The sequence below is a fragment of the Ornithorhynchus anatinus genome, chromosome 1 (assembly GCF_004115215.2).
Source record: "Ornithorhynchus anatinus isolate Pmale09 chromosome 1, mOrnAna1.pri.v4, whole genome shotgun sequence".
NCBI lineage: Eukaryota > Metazoa > Chordata > Mammalia > Monotremata > Ornithorhynchidae > Ornithorhynchus > Ornithorhynchus anatinus.
Genome location: NC_041728.1, coordinates 106,557,210 through 106,576,572, shown reverse-complemented (window position 1 = coordinate 106,576,572; position 19,363 = coordinate 106,557,210). Strand labels below are relative to the sequence as shown.

The 19,363-nt window shown below is 45.6% G+C and overlaps 1 protein-coding gene and 2 non-coding genes across 4 annotated transcripts in view; 1 reads left to right on the top strand and 2 right to left on the bottom strand.

Moving 5' to 3' along the window:
* SLC9A9 (solute carrier family 9 member A9) overlaps positions 1-19,363 on the bottom strand; it is a 378,100-nt gene that overhangs the window by 121,085 nt on the left and 237,652 nt on the right. For both annotated transcript variants that reach the window (XM_029074247.2, XM_029074237.2), the window contains exon 12: positions 15,147-15,300. In XM_029074247.2, coding sequence (XP_028930080.1) covers positions 15,147-15,300 — 154 coding nt within the window. The remainder of the gene's footprint in view (positions 1-15,146; positions 15,301-19,363) is intronic.
* Positions 3,002-3,139, bottom strand: LOC114817459. Its single transcript, XR_003765317.1, has one exon. It is a non-coding gene; the product is annotated as a small nucleolar RNA SNORA7 (small nucleolar RNA).
* On the top strand, positions 13,624-13,761 carry LOC114816877. The gene has a single exon (XR_003764681.1). It is a non-coding gene; the product is annotated as a small nucleolar RNA SNORA7 (small nucleolar RNA).

The window sequence follows — 19,363 nt, the reverse complement described above, 5'->3', positions numbered from 1 at the left end:
GGAAACTGAGGCACAGAGTCCTCTGACTCCCAAGACTGTGCCCTTTCCACTAGGCCATGCTGCTTCACTTCCAGTGGGTTTATTCATTCCTTCAATTGTATTTATTGAGCACTTACTGTGTGCAGAGCACTGTACTAAGCACTTGGAAAGTACAATTTAGCAACAGAGACAATCCCTACCCAACAACAGGCTCACAGTTTAGCTTTCCTTTCTTAATGAAATCACACCTGCTTCAGGAGGCCTCCCCAAATTGATTTCTAATTGTCCCACCTTTTTTCCTTCCTACTGACATGACACATCACCACTTCTGTACTACCTGAGCACTTGTGTATCTTGTAGCACCTACGTACATGTCTTTATACTCTATTATATTCTCCTATCTGTAATATTAATTAATTCATTCATTCATTAGTATTTATTGAGCGCTTATTATGTGCAGAGCACTGTAGTAAGCACTTGGAATGTACAATTCGGCAACAGATAGAGACAATCCCTGACCACTGACAGGCTTACAGTCTAATCGGGGGAGATGGACAAAAACAAGACAACTTAATCAAGATAAATAGAATCAAGGGGCTGTACACCTCATTAACAAAATAAATATGGTAATAAAAATATATACAAATGAGCACAGTGCTGAGGGGAGGGGAAGGGAGAGGGGGAGGAGCAGAGGGAAAGGGGGGAATATTTAATGTCTCTCTGCTCCACTAGATTATAAAATCCTTGAGGGCAGAGATCATGTCCACTTGACTGTACTCTTCCAAGTGCTTAGTGAGTGCTCTGCCCACAGAAGGTGGGGCTCAATAATTATTTCTGATTGGTTTACTCACTAACATAAGCTAATTATGGGCAGGGAACGTATCTGCTAATTTTGTTGTATTGTATTCTCCCAAGCGCTTAGTAGGGTACTCTGCTCACAGTAAACACTCAACAAATACCATTGATTGATTGACCGATTGGAATTGAATGGAAATATGCCTGAGCTAAGGGTCTAAAAGTGAAGCAAGCTTCCTAAAGGCAGAGCCTAGGTCAATCAATCAATTAATCAATCAATCATATTTACTGAGCAACTTATTGTATGCTTGCGAGAGTACAACAGTCAGCAGACATATTCTATAACTCAAATGGCAAATGAAGCGGGGAAACGAGACTGAGTCAGAGTAATCTTCTAAAGGAGAAGCCAAACAAGAGGAGAGCAAGCTTCGGGCTTGGGGCGGAGATTGGTCTGTAAAGGGATCCCCAAAACAATGAGATTGTGAGGAGCTGACTACCACTTTGCAATGTACAATTGTTATTATCAAAATGCTGAAAGTGGAAAAAGAGGCTACATCTCCCCAATCCTTTAAATAAAGAATCTGAGGCTTTTGCTTGTTCCCTTGGTGTTTTATGGTTTCTGCTCATCCAATTACTAAATGTGAGACTATGAGCCCGTTGTTGGGTAGGGATTGTCTCTCTTGCTCTGTTGCTCTTTCCAAGAGATTAGTACAGTGCTCTGCCCACAGTAAGAGCTAAATAAATATGATTGAATGAATGAATGAACCACTAGACTGTAAGCTTCTTGAGAGCAGAAGTCATGTCTCCCAACTCTTTTGCACTGCATTCTCCCAAGCACTTAGTACACTGCTCTGCACACAGTAAACACTTAATACATACCATTGACAAATTGGGAATCTAGCAGTGGGTTAGGGTCTGAGCCATCGGGAGAAGGCCACATTCCCTTTTGTGTTTCCCTGCGAGGGACCCACACTTCCACAAGCAGCCGGACCCGAGTGCCTTGGTAAGTTGAGAAGAGAGACGGGGAGGTTTCCGTAAGCTCAGCTTTGCTCTTTCCCCCTGAGGATATCATAAAGGGTTATACTGTGGCTAAGTCATGTCCTCTATCTGGATGTGAGTGGGTTTGCTCTGGGGAGCTTTCATGACCATGGCAATTTGGCTGCCAGTTGGAACCTTCTTAAGCGTTGGGCTGTTATAAAAGGCTGTTCGAGATTTTCCTTTCCAAGTCACATTCATCACAGCTGTTTTGTCCAGCAGGCTGAGGACTGTTATGCTTCTGAGGGAGAAATCAATTCATCCATCAGTGGGGTTCATTGAGTACAAAGCACTCCTAAGTGCTTGGGAGAGTATCGATCAATTCAAGTATTGGTATTTATGAAGTGTATACTGAGGCCTGTAGGCCTACCGTGGGCAGGGAATTTGTCTACTAATCCTGCTCTGTAGTACTCTCCCAAGTGCTTAGTACAGTTCTCTGCGTACAGTAAGCACCCAATAAACACCAATGATTGATTGATTTTGGGCTGAGCATTGTACTAAGCACTTGGAAGAGTAAAGTACAATGGAGTTGGCAGGCATGACCATCACCTTCAAGGAGTTCACCATCCAGTGAGGAGTTCCTGGACTAGAATGTGAGGCAGTGTCTAAATTAGGTCCAGGGGTGAATTCTAGGGGTGATGGATTTGAGAACCTTAGTTTCCTAATAGTAATAATGACAATAGTAATAATAATAACTGTGGTATTTGTTGAGCACTTACTATGTGCCAGGAACTGTACTAAGCACGGTGGGGCTGGGGGGGGAATCCAAGGTAATTGGGTTGGAGACAGTTCTGGGTCCCCATAGGGCTCAAGCCTTCATCCCCATTTTCCAGATGAGGGAACTGAGATAGAGTGAACTTAAGTGATTTTCCCAAGGTCACACAGCACCACCGCGGGATGGGTTCAGTTTTCATTCTGAGGTTGGTTCTCCAGGGGCTGGGTGGCCATTTTGCTTCAACCCCACCATCTTGTCTTATGCCGTCAAGTCATTTCTGACTCAAAGCGACACCTCGGACACTTCTCTCTCAGAGCGCCCCGCTCTCCATCTGCAATCATTCTGGTAGTGTAGCTGTAGAGTTTTCTTGGTAAACACATGGAAGTGGTTTACCACTGCCTCCTCCCGCATAGTAAACTTGAGTCTCTGCCTTCGCCTCTCTTTTGTGCCACTGCTGCCCAGCCCAGGGGAATTTTGAATTTTAGCAGATTGCCTTCCACTTGCTAGCCACTGCCCAAGCTGGGAATGGAATGGATATGCCTCTGCTTGACTCTCCCTCCAGTAGCCGAGACTGTTAGAGTACTGGAAACTCTCCAGGTGCGATCAGGAGAGGGTTATTCAGCACATTGGAGAGTAAAATACAAGAAATTTGGCAGACACATTCCCTGCCCATAATCTTACAAGTCTAAGATCAACAGAAACTCATCATTGGCTTTAAAATATTGTTAGCTTACTCTTTCCTATTTTACCTTGCTGATTTCCTACTATAATCTAGAACACACACTTCGCTCCTCTAATATCAACTTCTTCACTGTACCTTGATTTCATTTAGCTCTCTGTTGATAGCTTGCCCCGGTCCTCCCTCTGGCCTGGAACTCCATTCTCCTTCATATTCATTAGATGACCCCTCTCCCCACCTTCAAAGTCTTATTAAGGTCACATTTCCAAGAGGAAGATTGGTCATCACCATGAATATTTACTGAGTGACTATTTTGGCCAGAGTATTGTACTGGGCCCTAATGTGTAGAGGACTTCACAGGACACTTGGGGACATAGTGTAAAAATACAAGACCCAACCCTTGACCTTGAGGAGATTGCAAGCTAATGGAGGAAATATGCTGACACAGACTGCATAATAATAACAATAATAATGATAATGATATTTGTTACATTTACTATGTGTCAATCAAGCTCTAGGATAGATACAAGGTCATCAGTTCAGTTACAGTCCCACATAGGGCTCTCATAGGCAAGCAGGTTTTAAATCCCTGTTTTGCAGGAAACAGAGGCACAGAGAAGTTAAGTCACTTGCCGCAAGATCATATAGCAGACAAGTTATAGTGCTGAGAATCCATGTCTCCTGATTCTCCCAGGCCCATGCTCTTTTCACTAGGCTACAATGAGAGCAGGAGGGGAAATATGGATGCCTATAATTGGCAACAGCACACATAAACGTTAGTAAAATGAGGATTGAGAGGGTGAGCCCCACATGGGACAGGGACTGTGACAAACTGATTTGTTTGTATCCACCCCAGTGCTTAGTACAGTGCCTGGCACATAGTAAGCGCTTAACAAATACCATAATTATAAACAAGACAATAAGTCAATGGCTAAGGAGACATCTGGGATGAATGATTCATAAATTAATAATAATAAGAAAAGGTAAACTGACATGCCCCTAATACTAAGAGTGGCTACTGGTTTGTCATAACCAGAGAGAGGAGAATCATTCATTCATTCATTCATTCACTCACTCGTATTTATTAAGTGCTTACTGTGTGCAGAGCACTGTATTAAACACTTTGGAGAGTACGCTACAACAATAAACAGATACATTCCCTCCCCTCAATGAGCTTACAGTCTAGAGAGGGGGAGACAGACAGCAATACAAATAATTAAAATTACAGATATGTATATAAGTGCTTTGGGGCACTTTATGTTTATGTTTATATGGGGAGGTGGGAAGTGCAAAGGGCGCAAGTCAGGGAGACACAGAAAAGAGTAGAAGATGAGGAAAGGTGGGGCTTAGTCTGGGAAGGAGTCTTGGAGGAGATGTGCCTTCAATAAGGCTTTGAAGTGGGGAAGAGTCACTGTGTCTGGGATTTGGGGACGGAGTGCATTCCAGGCCAGAGGCAGGACGTGGGCTAGGGGTCAGCTGTGAGACAGGCGAGATTGAGGCAAAGTGAGAAGGTTAGCACTAAAGGAGTGAAGTGTTTGGGCTGGGTTGTAGAAGGAAGAAAGCAAGGTGAAGATCAATCAGGGAAGGCCTCCCAGAGGATCTGTTTTTTAGGAGGCTTTAAAGGTGGGGAGCTGGATGATTTCTTTGGCCACAGGCAACAATCAACCAATTAATCCATCGATCAATGGTATTTATTGAGTGCTCATTGTGTGCAGGGCACAGTACTAAGGGTTTAGGATAGTACAGTACAATAGAGCCAGCAGATACGAACTCTGCTCCCAAGGAGCTTACTGACTAGGGGAGACAGACATTAAAATCAATTACAGGCTGAGGAAGGGACACCCAGCCTCCCTGCATAGGTTGGCAAAATTCTCTGCATCAGCCAGGTTAGTGGGGATGTCAATGGGAAGAGATGTTGCCAGGATGGGGTCTGAGCGGGAAGGGGAGGCTTTGTCTTTCCGTTGTGCCCAGAAGGGAAACACTCTAAAAATAATGACAATAATAATCATAATTGTATTTGTTAAGTGCTCACTATGTGCCAGGCACTGTACTAAGCATGAGGGTAGATACAAGTAAATCAGGTTGGACACAGTCCCTGTTGCACATGGGGCTCACATTCTTAATCCCCATTTTACAAATGAGGGATCAGACGTATAGAGAGGTGAAATAATAATAGTAATGTTGGTATTTGTTAAGAGCTTACTATGTGCAGAGCACTGTTCTAAGTGCTGGGGTAGATACAGGGTAATCAGGTTGTCCCACATGAGGCTCACAGTTAATCCCCATTTTACAGATGAGGTAACTGAGGCACAGAGAAGTTAAGTGACTTGCCCACAGTCACACAGCTGACAAGTGGCAGAGGCGGGAGTCGAACCCATGACCTCTGACTCCGAAGCCCAGGCTCTTTCCACTGAGCCATGCTGAAATGACTTGCCCAAGGTCACACAGCAGACAAATGGCAGAGCTAAGATTAGAAACCAGGTCCTTCTGCCTCCCAGGCCTCTGTTCTATCCACTGGGCCATGCTGCTTCTCTAGCTCTCTGGCCCCGGACTACTGACAGCGAGTCCTGCTTGAACAGGCACAGGGCCAATCCTGGATTTTAATTCACCAAGCATTTCTGTGAGTTGAAAACAGAAGAAGGAGACATCAGAAAGCATTAGTGAATTTGGCCGCTGACTGTCTCTGAAGGCTCGTTTCCCGTCCGCTTCCATTCAGCTCGGAACCAGCCGTCAGACAGACGTGTTCTCTGGGACTCCTCTCTCCCTACTCTCTCATCGCCGGCCAGATGACTCCACCTGGAAAATCGGTCATCGGGAGAAGAGGCTGGTTGTCCCCATTTCTGTCCATGAAGAACTGCTTTGTTTTACTACACTGTGGACATTTCAGCTCTCAGTGGTGGGGCAGGCTGGGAGATCTGCATCCGGGTGGCCATTGCCATCTCCCAGGAGGGCCAGCCGTGCATCATCTTTGAAGCAGGGTCCATCCTCTGTGGACGAGGGCGGTGCTTCATTGTGTGGCTTTGGATCCCATCTTCGACTCTTCTCTTAGAGGAATGAGCCCCCGCAAGGAGAGATGCCCAAGGTGAAAGTTGAGAACTTGTTCTGAAGCCCAGGGAATTAGGCAATTCAAACTCAAAAGCTAGAATGCTTTTCAAGCACACCAGTTATTCCTGCATAGCTAAGCAGAGAGCAGAGCTCCAGGACAAATTTCCATTAGATTGCAAGCTTCTTGAGCTCAGGGATCGTGGCTACTAACTCATGGTAGAGTATTCTCCCAAGTTCTCGGTCCAGTGATGGGCACACAGTAAGCACTCAATAAATTCCACTGATCGATTGATTCCATGTTGGGCTGTGGACCGGGAATGGCGGAAGGACCAGACCAATATTTCTCATTCTGGGTACCATGCTGGGGCCCTCTAGATGCTGGTGAGATTAGGCAAGCCTGAGAGCAAGATCCTAATAGGACCCAGCTAAGTGTGTCCCTGGCCTTTCTGTGGGCCAAATGCTGAGTCAGCTAGGTCCAAAGGAAAAACCACAGGCCAATGAATCAGAGGACCTGGATTCTAATTCCGGCTCTGCCACTTGTCCATTGTGTGACCTTGGACAAGTCACTTAGCCTCTTTGTGTTTCGGTTTCCTCATCTGTAAAGAGGAGGTTCAATCCTTGTTTTTCTTCATCCTTAGACTTTGAGACCTGTGCGGAATAGGGATTCTGTCTGACCTGATTATCTTGTATCTAACCCAGAGTTTGCCAAATTTCTTGGCAGACAGTAAAGTGCTTATCAATTACCATTACCACAACCAATCTGTGGCAGTGGGCCAGGATCTCTCTAGGAGGGCATCCTTCTGGGCTCCTGGCACCTGCATGCCCCAGTGACATTGCTGAAAGTAGTCTTGGCTTGGGCCTTTGGGACACTGGGGTCTCTGCCATGGGCTCAGCCCACAGAAGGCTGGGGGGACGGTGAGGCCGGATTCAACAACGGATGATGTTGAGCTCGGGGAAAATTGGGAAAAGATCCCATCTCTCTCCAACTGATGGGAGGATGGGGGTCCCTGGCCCTCCCCCTTTGTTCTTGGGGAGGGGAGGAGGGAGCCCCCTGGTTGCCTCCTGTAAGGAATGGCTGATCCCAAATGGGTTTGGAGGGCTGGACCTGAGCCAGGGCCTGAGAGACGTGGGATCCCAAGGCAGAGACCACCACTTAGAGAGCTCGCCTCTTCACCCAGCTCTCGGCAGGACCCTGCTCCCTTCCCCCACCCCACCCCTGCATCCAACAGGGGCCTTCTCTGCTCCTTTCTGATCACAAACCAGCTTCCACCAACAAAGGCATCCAAATACTGGGGACTGCCAACCTCCTCAACACACAGAGTGAAGTTCACACTAGCTCACCTCTCCCCTTGTCCCGGCAGCAGTGGAAGCAGGGGTAGAGGGACAAGAAGGGGACAGGGCTTGGCCCACTCCCTAAATCAACCAAGCCCCTCCCTCCTCTAGACCAGAGCCACAACCACTTCAAAGAAGAGGACCATCTTCCTTTCAGGCTGTTAATTCTAGCTGAAGGGGTAGGGTCCCGATGGGGATGAGGGGTTAGAGGTTAGGGTGAGGGTTTGGCGTAAGGCTAGGTTTAGAGCTAGGGGTAGGATTGGGGTTTAAGGCTAGAGTTATTGTGCTCGGCCAGGGTCAAAAGACTAGATTTTGATATTGTCTTTTGGGCAGAGTTGGCTCTAAGATTTGGCCCTTTGGTTTCATTAGCTCAAATGGAGATGCGGGAAGCATCAGGGCCGTACTGGAAAGAGCATAGGGCTGAGAGTCAGGAGACCTGGGTTCTGGCCCCAGCTCTGCCACTGACCTGCTATGTGACTTTGGGCATGTCACTTCAACTGTGCTGGGCCATGATTTCCTTATATGTAAAACAGGGATAAAAATCCCTATACTCCTTCCCTCTTGGTCTGTAAATCCCATGCAGAACAGGGCCTGTGGATGATTTGACTGTACTGTATCTACCTCAGGGCTTCACACAGTTCTTGGCACATAGGGCTTAACAAATACCACAATTATTAGACATGCCTCTAAGATGGATCAAGCTTCTCCAGGTCTGGCTCTAAACAATGTGGGACTGAGGGTAAGATCAGTTTTTGGCCACTCCTGCTTCCCCGAGTGTCTGTCTGAGAAACAAAACTGGACATCTTTGATCTCCTTGGTTTCCTGGAGAGCGGCAGGGCCAACTTTGGGGACTTCCTTCCCTCAGAGCCTTAATGTGTTCAGCCGGAGAGCATGGCCCCCCACAGGAAATCCGGGCTGGGACCAGCAGGCATGTTCCCACTTAGAATCCCAGACTGTGGAAAGGTTGTGGAAACGGTGCTGGAAGGATCTATTTCCTTCCCGGTTGCAGGTTACTGGTACCCCCTTACTCACAGCATAGATGGAAAATGAGATCCTCAAAAAGGAGTCTCAGTGCATAATAAGTGCTCAAAAAATACAACTGATTGATTGCTTCATTCATTTGTATTTATTGAGTGCTTACTGCATGCAGAACACTGTACTGAGCACTTGGGAGAGTACGATACAACAATAAACTCATTCCCTGCCCTCAGTGATCTTACAGTCTGGGAGAGGAGACAGACATCAATAAAAATAAATAATCTGATTTATTGAGAAGCAGGGTGGCCTAGTGGAAAGAGCCCTGGCCTGGGAGACATTGGGCCTAGGTTCTAATTCTGGCTCCACCACTTCTCTGCTGTGTAATTTTGGGCAAGTAACTTAACTTCTCTATGCCTCAGTTCCCTCCTCTGTAAAATGGAGATTCAATCCTTGTTCTCCCTCCTACTAAAACTATGAATCTCAATGTGGGACCTGATGGTCTTGTATCTTCCCCAGTGCTTAATATAGTGCTTGGCACAGAGTAAGCACTTAACAAATACTAGTTACTCAGTCAATCATATTTATTGAGTGCTTACTGTTTGCTGAGCACTGTACTGAGCATTTGGAAGAGTACAGTATAATAATATGAGACACATTCCCTGTCCACCACGATCTTGCGGTCTAGAGATTATTATCATTGTTATTACTATTGATTCAGTGATTGAGTCTGCAATGACCCAAGCAAGAGGTGGGCAGGAAGGATGATTCTTAGTTCTCTGAGGAACAGCGTGTATTAATGGGAAAGGCACAAACCTGGGAGGCAGAAGACCTGATTATCTAGTATCTAATCCAGTGTTTGGTGCATAGTTTAAATGCTTAACAAATTCCATTATCATTGTTATTATCATTAGCACTCTCTGAGAAGGCAAAGTGGCTGTAAGCCTACACTATATGGTGGGTCGCTGGGGCTTGGTCAGGGGAATTGAGTTTCTCTGGTCATCCAACACCCTGACCCAAGTTTCCAGGACTGTTCAAGGGTAATTGCAGCCAGCCCTCCCCAAGAGCGAGCTGGTCAGACTGAGCAGCGAGGGCTCATTCATCCTCCAACTGCAAATCCGAGGTCGTGGATTCCCCGGGGATGCTCACCATGGAGGAAACCTCACCTTGTTACTCTCCTACTACAACCTTACTCTCCTACTACAACTTAGCCCACACACTTCGTCTTTATGGGAAGCAGCATGGTGTAGTGGATAGAGCACAGGCCTGGGAGTCAGAAGGTCATGGGTTCTAATCCCTCCTTTTCCACTTAACTGCTGTTTGACCTTGGGCAAGTCACTTAACTTCTCTGGGCCTCAGTTACCTCATGTGTAAAATGGGGATTAAAAATGTGAGCCCCACATGGGACAGGGACTATGTCCAACCCAATTTGCTTGCATCCACCTCAGCGCTTAGTACAGTACCTGGCATATTGTCAGTGCTCAACAAATACCAGGATAATAATAACTGCTGAGGGGGGATGAATAATAATAATTATTATTATCATTATCATTATTCTTCTGGTATTTGTTAAGCATTGACAATGCACCAGGCACTATATTAAGCGATGGGGTAGATAATCAGGTTGGGCACAATCCATGTCCCACATAAGGCTCTCAGTCTTAATTCCCCTTTTACAGAAGAGGAAACTGAGGCATAAAGAAGTGTCTTGCCCGAGGTCACACAGTAGACAGGTGACAAGAGCTGGGATTAGAACGCAGGTCCTTCTGACTCCCAGGCCCATGCCTTATCCACTAGGCCATGCTGCTTCTCCTTTAATACTATCCTTCTCACCATACCTCAATCTCATCTACCTCTCCGCTGATCTCTCACCCACATCCTGGCTTGGGTCTGGGACACCCTCCTTTTTCGTTTCTGACAGACAATTACTCTTCCCTTATTTCAAAGTCTTACTGGCGGCACATCTCCTCCCTGACTAAGCCCTTTTCCTTTACTTCCATTGCCTCTACATCACCCTGACTTGCTCCCTTTATTCATCCCCCATATCAGCCCCCCAGCACATATGTCCATATCCATAATTCATGTATTTGTATTAATCTTTGTCTCTCTCTAGACTGTAAATTCATTGTGGGCAGGGATTGTGTCTTTTATATTGCTACATTGTACTCTCCCAAGCACTTAGTACAGTGCTCTGCACACAGTAAGCACTCAATAAATACAATTGACTGACTGACAGATCCCAGTGAGGAAGATGTGTGCTCCCAGGTGAAGCCAAGACATAGCTGGAGATAAGTCAGTGTCTGACTGCTCTCCCACCACTCCCAAAGAGTGGTTGCCCTCCTCCTTGCATCCATTACCCTGCCCACAGATTCCCCATTGCCCTCAAAGATACAGCTTTATAGAGGTGGTCAGCAGGTTGAAGGGGAGACTTCTGACAGTGGAGAGTTGAGATTGGGGCATGGATTCCTGTGCTGGACTAGGCCCTTATTTCTTCTGTTTGCTCTCCCTTCTGTATCACATCTGCACTTGGATTTATAATGATGATGATGATAATGGTATTTGTTAAGCGCTTACTATATGCCAAGCACTGTTCTAAACGCTGGGGTAGATACAAGCTAATCATGTGGTCCCATGTGGGGCTCACAGTCTTAATCCTTGTTTTACAGAGGAGGTAACTGAGGCACAGAGAAGTTACGGGACTTACCCAAAGTCACACAGCTGATAAGTGGTGGAGCTGGGATTAGAACTCATGACATCTGACTCCCAAGTCTGTGCTCTTTCCATTAAGCCATGCTGCTTCTCCTCTTAAGGACTTTATATTCACTTCACCCCTGCCCCACAGAACTTGAGTAGATCTTCCCCATTTCTCTCGTTCTTCCTTCAGTAATTCATTCATTCATTCAATCATATTTATTAAGTGCTTACTGTGTGCATAGCACTGTACTAAGCGATTGGGAAAGTCCAATACAGCGGTAAGGAGTGACAATCCCTGCCCACAATGAGCATGGAGTCTAGACGTCCTATCGCTATCCTGGAATGCCCTCCCTCCTCACCTCCACCAAACTAACTCTCTTCCCCTCTTCAAAGCCCTACTGAGAGCTCATCTCCTCCAAGAGGCCTTCCCAGACTGACTTCTCCTTTTCCCTCTGCTCCCTCTGCTCCTCCTCTGCTCCCCCTCCAACCTCTGCTCCTCCCCCTTCCCCCTTCCCCTCCCCTCAGCACTGTGCTCATTTGTATATATTTTTTATTACCCTATTTATTTTGTTAATGAGGTGTACATCCCTTGATTCTATTTATCGTGATTATGTTGTCTTGTTTTTGTTTCGTTCTGTTTTGCTCTGCCATCTGTCTCTCCCGATTAGACTGTGAGCCTGTCATTGGGCAGGGATTATCTCTATCTGTTCCCGAATTGTACATTCCAAGCACTTAGTACAGTGCTCTGCACATAGTAAGCGCTCAAAAAATACTATTGAATAAATGAATGGAGGGAGGGGAGACAGACATCAATACAAATAAACAGACATCAATATAAATAAAATATCAGATCTATACATAAGTGCTGTGGGGCAGGGAGGGGGGAAAGAGTGAAGGGAGCAGTCAGGGCAATGAAGAAGGAAATAGGAGATGAGGAAAAGTAGGGTTTGGTTTGGGAAGGTCTCTTGGAGAAGATGTGTCTTCAGTAAGTCTTTGAAGAAGGGGAGAGTAATTGTCTAGTGGAATGTTTTTTTAACTCCTGCTAGTCACACCTGGAGTATTTCCAGTATTCTACTGGTCTTGACTATGAGAGGGAGAGTCAAGCAGAGGCCTACCCATTACATTTCTAGCTTGGGCAGTGGCTAGTGAGTGAAAGACAATCTGCTACAAGTCAAATTTCACCTGTGCTGGGCAGCAGCAGCATGGGAGAGAGTTGAGGGCAGAGACTCAAGTATATTGCGTGGAAGGAGGCAATGGTGAACCACTTGCGGATTTTTACGAAGAAAACTCTATGCATATACTAACTGAATGGTTGTGGATGAAGGTGGGGCATTCTGGAAGAGATGTGTCCATGGCGTCACAATGGGTTGGAGACAATAGACTACATAAGACAAGCAAGACCCCTGCTAGACTGTGAGCCCCTTGTTCATTCATTCATTCATTCATTCATTCATTCATTCATTCATTCATTCAATTGGATTTACTGAGCACTTACCATGTGCAGCGCACTGTAATAATAATAATGTTGGAATTTGTTAAGCACTTACTATGTTCTAAGCACTGGGGCAGATACAGGGTAATCAGGTTGTCCACGTGAGGCTCACAGTCTTAATCCCCATTTGACAGATGAGGTAACTGAGGCACAGAGAAGTTAAGTGACTTGCCCACAGCCACATAGCTGACAAGTGGCAGAGCTGGGATTTGAACCCATATAATGTTGGCATTTGTTAAGCGCTATGTGCAAAGCACTGTTCTTAGCGCTGGGGAGGATACAAGGTGATCAGGTTGTCCCACATGGGGCTCACCATCTTAATGCCCAATTTACAGATGAGGTAACTGAGGCACAGAGAAGTTGTAACTTGCCCAAAGTCACACAGCTGACAAGTGGCAGAGTCGGGATTCGAACCCATGACCTCTGACTCCCCAGTCCGTGCTCTTTCCACTAAGCCACGCTGCTTCTCGCCACTGCACTAAGAGTTTGGGAAGTACAAGTCAGCAACAGAGACAATCTCTGCGTACAACGGGCTCACAGTCTAGAAGCGGGGAGACAGACATCAAAACAAGTAAACAGGCATCTGTGTGCACGTATCTACCAACTCTACTGCATTGTTCTTTCCCAAGTGTTTAGTACAGTACTCGACATCCAGTAAGCACTCAATAAATTCAATGAGCTCCCTGTCTCACCCCATCTAGTGCCTCCTCCTGCTACTGAGGGAAAGCCTCAGCAGCTTCAGATGAGCTGCAAACTGGGAACACAAATCAAAGTGACAATCCTTTAGCTGGGATGCAAGACCGGGCCCAGACCCTGATTCAGGAAGCATCCCATCCACTTGGGTGAAGACATGAGAGGAAATAATAATAATAGTAATAATATCCCCTCTCAGGGTTGCACCTGGAGAATTTCCAGTACTCTACCAGTCTCAACTACAGGAGGGAGAGTCAAGCAGAGGCCTACCCATTCCATTCCTAGCTTGGGCAGTGTCTAGTGAGTGGAAGGCAATCTGCTATAAGTCAAAACTCAACTATGCTGGGCAGCAGTGGTGTGGGAGAGAGAAGAGGGCGGAGACTCAAGTTTACCGTGCGGAAGGAGGCAAGAGTAAACCACTTCCATATTTTTACCAAGAAAACTCTATGGATCCACTACCAGAACGATTGCAGATGGAGGTGGGACATTCTGGGAGAGAGATGTCCATGGAATCATTATGGGTCGGAGATGACTCAACAGTATAAGAAAAGACAATAATAATAATTTTTGATACTTGTTAGGCTTTTACTCTGTGCCAAGCACTGTTCTAAGTGCTGGGGTAGATACAAGTTAATCAGGTCAGACACAGTCTCTGTCCCAAATGGGGCTCACAGTCTCAATCCCCATTTTACATTCATTCATTCACTCATCCATTCAATTGTATTTACTGAGTACTTACTGTGCTGAGCATTGTACTAAGCACTTGAGATAGTGCAATACAGCAACAAAGAGTGACAATCCCTGGTCACGACGAGCTCTTTGCAGATGAGGTAACTGAGGCACAGAGAAGTGAAGTGACTTGCCCAAGGTCACACAGCAGACAAGTGGCAGAGCCAGAATTAGAGCCCATGACCTTCTGACTCCCAGGTCTGTGCTCTACCCACTATGCAAACCCAAGAGCTTAGAACTGCGTTTGATCCATAGCGAGAGCTTAACAAGTACCATAAAACAAACCAACAAACAACATATTTATGTGGAAATTACGTCTGTCCTGGTTGTGTGTATGTCCACTTTCCTCTCCTACTAGGCTGCCAGGTCACGAGACCAGTGGCCCTATTGAGTCTTTCAGCCATCGACTAGGTGCCCAGCACTCGGCCTGGGATCTTAGAGGGGCAGGATCTTCTTGACTGGGACACCTCCTTAGCACCTAATTAACAAAATAACAAACTGATCTTCACACATCCCCTTTCGATACCTAAGTGGCCAGAGAGTGGGATTTGTTTTTTTAGAGCCCAGAGGGTAGAATTTGGAGGTAGAGAAAACGACAGTGTTGAGGGACTACCAACTCAGTTGTATTTTACTCTCCCAAATTAATCCCACCTTTACCCAAGCACTTACTCTATCCTGCCCTGATTACTGAGGGTTGGCTAAATCTGCCTTTGCCAAAACAGTGTCCCTGCCCCACTGATGGGGCAGAACTTCTCTGGGCAGTGAAGTCCAAACCTCACCCCTCAACTGCTACTTTTGCACCTCACCAAATGTGAGGAACAACTTATGGGTTCGCCCTGTTGGCCCTCTGCGAGATTTGAAGACCCTCAAGCTCGCCCCGTCCCAGCTCTTGGCTCTGAAATCGAGTCCTGACCCTTTCTGCTCTTCTACCTGCCCAACAGCCCCGTGGCCCCTCAGGAGAGATGGATGTGATAGTCACCAACCTGATCTCCAGCCAGGTCAGCAGGGGCGTAGTCCCTCCCCCAAAGACCCAGACGGTGAAGAAGACGATGAGGAGGGTGGTTGTCAGCATCATTTGTTTGGGTTGAGATTCAGTGTTCCGAATCGCTAAGGCAAACGCTATTGCTCCACGTAAACCTGGAATGGAATTCAGAGAGAGATCAATCAATCAATCAATGATATTCATTGAGTATTCCCTCCATGCAAAGCACTGCACTAAACACTTGGGAGAGCACAATAGAATTCACAGACATCATCCCTGTCCTCCAGGTGCTTACGGTCTAGTGGGGGAGACAGATACTACCAAAAATTACAGATAGCAGGAAGAAATTACTTATAACGGTATGGACAAAAGGATGATGGTCAGACAGGCTGTGAGTAACCAAATGGTCAGCTGATATGGTAGCACTAAAATGGCAGAAGTGGGGGATATAGAGAGTAGCATGTCTTAGTGGAAAGTGCACAGGTCTGGGAGTCAGATGACCTGGGTTCTAATCCCTGCTCTGCAAACTGTTTGCTGTGTGACCTAGGGCAAATCATTTAGCTTCTGTCCCTCAGTTTCCTCAACTGTAAAACGGGATTAAGACTGTGAGCCCCACATGGGACAGGGACTATATCCATCCTGATAAAGTTTTATCTAGCTCAGCGCTTAGAACGGTACTTGACACATAGTAAACATTTGACAAATAAATACACAGATGAGAGCCTGATCAGGCCAGGATCTTTGACAATAATAATAATAAATTCTAGTATTTATTAATCCCTTCCTATGAACCAAGCAGATTATACTCAGCGCTGGGGTAGATATAAGATAATCACATTGGTCTCTGTCTCACACGAGGCTCACAGGTCCTCCAACTTGAGGCCTGTGCTCTTTCCACTAGGCCGCACTGTTTCTCAGTCAGCCAGTCAATTTATTGAGTGTTTTCTGTGCACAGAGCATTGTACTAAGTGCTTGGGGGAGTACAAAATAACAGAGTTGGTAGACACGTTCCCTGCCCACAAGGAACTTACAGTCTAGCGCAGAAGACAGATATTAAAATAAATTACCAATATGGAGTTTTCTATGGGGTTGAGGGTGGGGGGTTGAATAAAGGGTAGAACGTCAAGTGCGGTAACATAGAATGGAGAGGGAATAGAGAAATGTAGATTAATCTGAGCATTAACACCCCAAATTTCTTCATGAGCAAGGACCCCCTTCCTGTTCCAGAGGTCAGGTTTACAGGCAGGTGAGAGTTGAGTGAAATGTGGAGTTTCCCACAGTGACAATGCCTGTAATTTATTGCATATCTGTATTTATCACAGATTTATTACATATCTGTAATTTATTGCCTATCTGTAATTCATTTATATTAATGTCCGTCTCCCCCTCTAGACTGTAAGCACGTTGTGGGCAGGAAATGTGTCTGTTTATTGTTATAGTGTACTCTCCCAAGCACTTAGTACAATGCTTTGCGCACAGTAAGTGCTCAATAAATACCACTGAATTGAATTGTATTGAATTGACCCATCTGGACGGCAATCTGCAGCTCTCCTCTTCCTTCAGCTGAATCAGCTCGTCTTCCTTCCCCTTTAACTAGCTGGGTGAAAATTTGATCACTCTTCATAAGTAAGCCCCATTGGCCTCAGAACAATCATGAGAAACAGTATCCCAGAGGGTTTATATTTAAGAGAATTACAAGTATCTGAAAATTTTTAATGAGAGTTGTTCCCAGCGGCCATTGTACCATATCACCGGATGACTGATCCATTAATAAAGTGAAGGTAAATGCCCAGGAAGATGACAGAACCAGCACAGGGAGGAAATTAGGAGCGATAAATTGAGATAACATGATCAGCTAACCAGACATCATGGGGTGATGAAGGAGGAGGCAGGTAGCTGGGTAAGTATGAGGCCCTGGTGACATAAAGCTATGCACTTTTAAGTGGACTGTTGTAAAACAGCATTAATCTTACCGGTATTAAACTAAGCACCTCACTCTCCTCCTTAAAGCATCTAATGTCTACCCATACCCCTCTCTCTCAAACAGATGCTCCTAACTGTTGGATTCAAAACCCACCCCTTGCTCTCTCCTTCCCCCATATCCACTCTCTCATCCTCCTCTTCCCCTTCCCCCCTTCATGCCCCAACTGGCACTCTTGACTCCTCTCAAGGTCATCTCCAAACTGTATATAATAATAATAATAATTATGGTACTTGTTAAGTGCTTGCTATGTGCTAAGCACTATTCTAAGCACTGGAGTAGATACAAGTTAACCAGATTGGACACAGGCCCTGTCCCACATGGGGCTCACAGTCAAATCCCCATTTTACCAATGAGGTAGCCGAGGCATAGAAAAGCGAATGCCTTGCCCAAAGTCACACACCAGACTTGTGACAGAGCCAGGATTAGAACTCAGTTCCTGTCTTCATTCATTCATTCATTCAATCTTATTTATTGAGCACTTACTGTGTGCAGAGTACTGTAGGTCTGTGCTCTATCTACTAAACCACACTGCTTCACTCTTGAGTCTCCCTACTCAAACTCATTGCCTCTCCTCTGGGGGAATTCCCTCTCTCTTCAAATCCAGCTCCTGAAATCCCTTTTCCTCTAGGTGGCCTCTCCTCATTAATTTCCATCAGGCCATACGCCACCCTTAGCACTTAGGTTGATATCAATTTATTCCATTTACTGAGCACTTTTTTAACGGTATTTGTTAAGTGTTTACTATTTAGCAGGCACTGAATTAAGTTCTGGGGTAGATAAATCAATAAATCAATGGGATTTGTTGAAGGTTTACTATGTACAGAGCACTCTACTTAGCACTCGGGAGAGTACATTAAAACAGAATTGGCAGATATGTTCCCTGCCCACAGCGAGCTCAGTCTAGAGACGGTGAGAGTCTCTAATAATAATAAATAATTTGGATACAAGAAAATCAGTTTTGATGCAGTCTATGTTCCACATGGGGTTCATAGTCTTAATCCCCTTTTTACTGTTGAGGTAATTGAGGCACAGAAATGTTAAGTGATTTACCCAAAGCCACAGAGCAGGCAAGTGGCAGAGCTAGGATTAGAACACAGGGCCGCTGACTCCCAGACCCATGACCTTTCTCCTACGCTATGGGACTTCTCTAATGAATATGCCAATTTATGCCCCTATTAGTTTCAGCTGTGCTTTACTTCCTGTGCCCACTGTACATTCACAATCCGTGTCTTACCTTTTTCCTCCACTAGATTATAAATTCCTCAATGGCAGTGATGAAGACTTTTACTTTAATTGGATTTTAATTTACTGGGACATTAATTAAGCACTTATTATGTGCCAGGCACTGTTTTAAGCTTTGGGGTAGATAGAAATTAATCAGGTTGGACACAGTCCATGTCCTACATGGGGCTCACAGTCTTAATCCTCATTTTACAGATGAAGTAACTGAGGCACAGAGAAGTTCAATGACTGGTCCAAGGTCACACTGCAGCAAGTGGAAGACAAATGGATTCTCCCTTCTACTTCTACTGTGAGCCACATGTGGGACTTTTTTTATTATTATTGTTTCCAAACTAATTAACTTGTGCCTACCCCAGTGCGGAGAAGAGTGTTAGGCACATAGTAAGTGCTTAACTAAAACCATAAAAAAGGTGCTAAGTATAGCATAGAAAGTTCCAAATGAGTTTGCTGTCATCAGGAAACATGTCTACCAACTCTGTTGTATTGTATTCTCCCAAGCCCTTAATGCATTTCTCTGCACACAGTAAGTGCTCAATGAATATTCACTCATTCATTCAATAGTATTTATTGAGTGCTTACTATGTGCAGAGCACTGTACAAAGCGCTTGGAATGTACAAATCGGCAACAGATAGAGACAGTCCCTGCCCTCTGACGGGCTTACAGTCTAATCGGGGGAGACAGACAAAAACAATAGCAATAAATAGAATCAAAGTGAAGTACATCTCATTAACAAAATAAATAGGGTAATAAAAAATATATACAATTGAGCGGATGAGCACAGTGCTGAGAGGAGGGGAAGGGAGAAGGGGAGGAGCAGAGGGAAAGGGGGGTAAAGGGGGGTTAACTGAGGGGAGCTGAAGGGGGGGAAGAGGGGGAGCAGACGGAGCAGAGGGAAAAGCGGAAGCTCAGTCTGGGAAGGCCTCTTGGAGGGGGTGAGCTATCAGTAGGGCTTTGAAGAGGGGAAGAGAGTTAGTTTGGCGGAGGGGAGGAG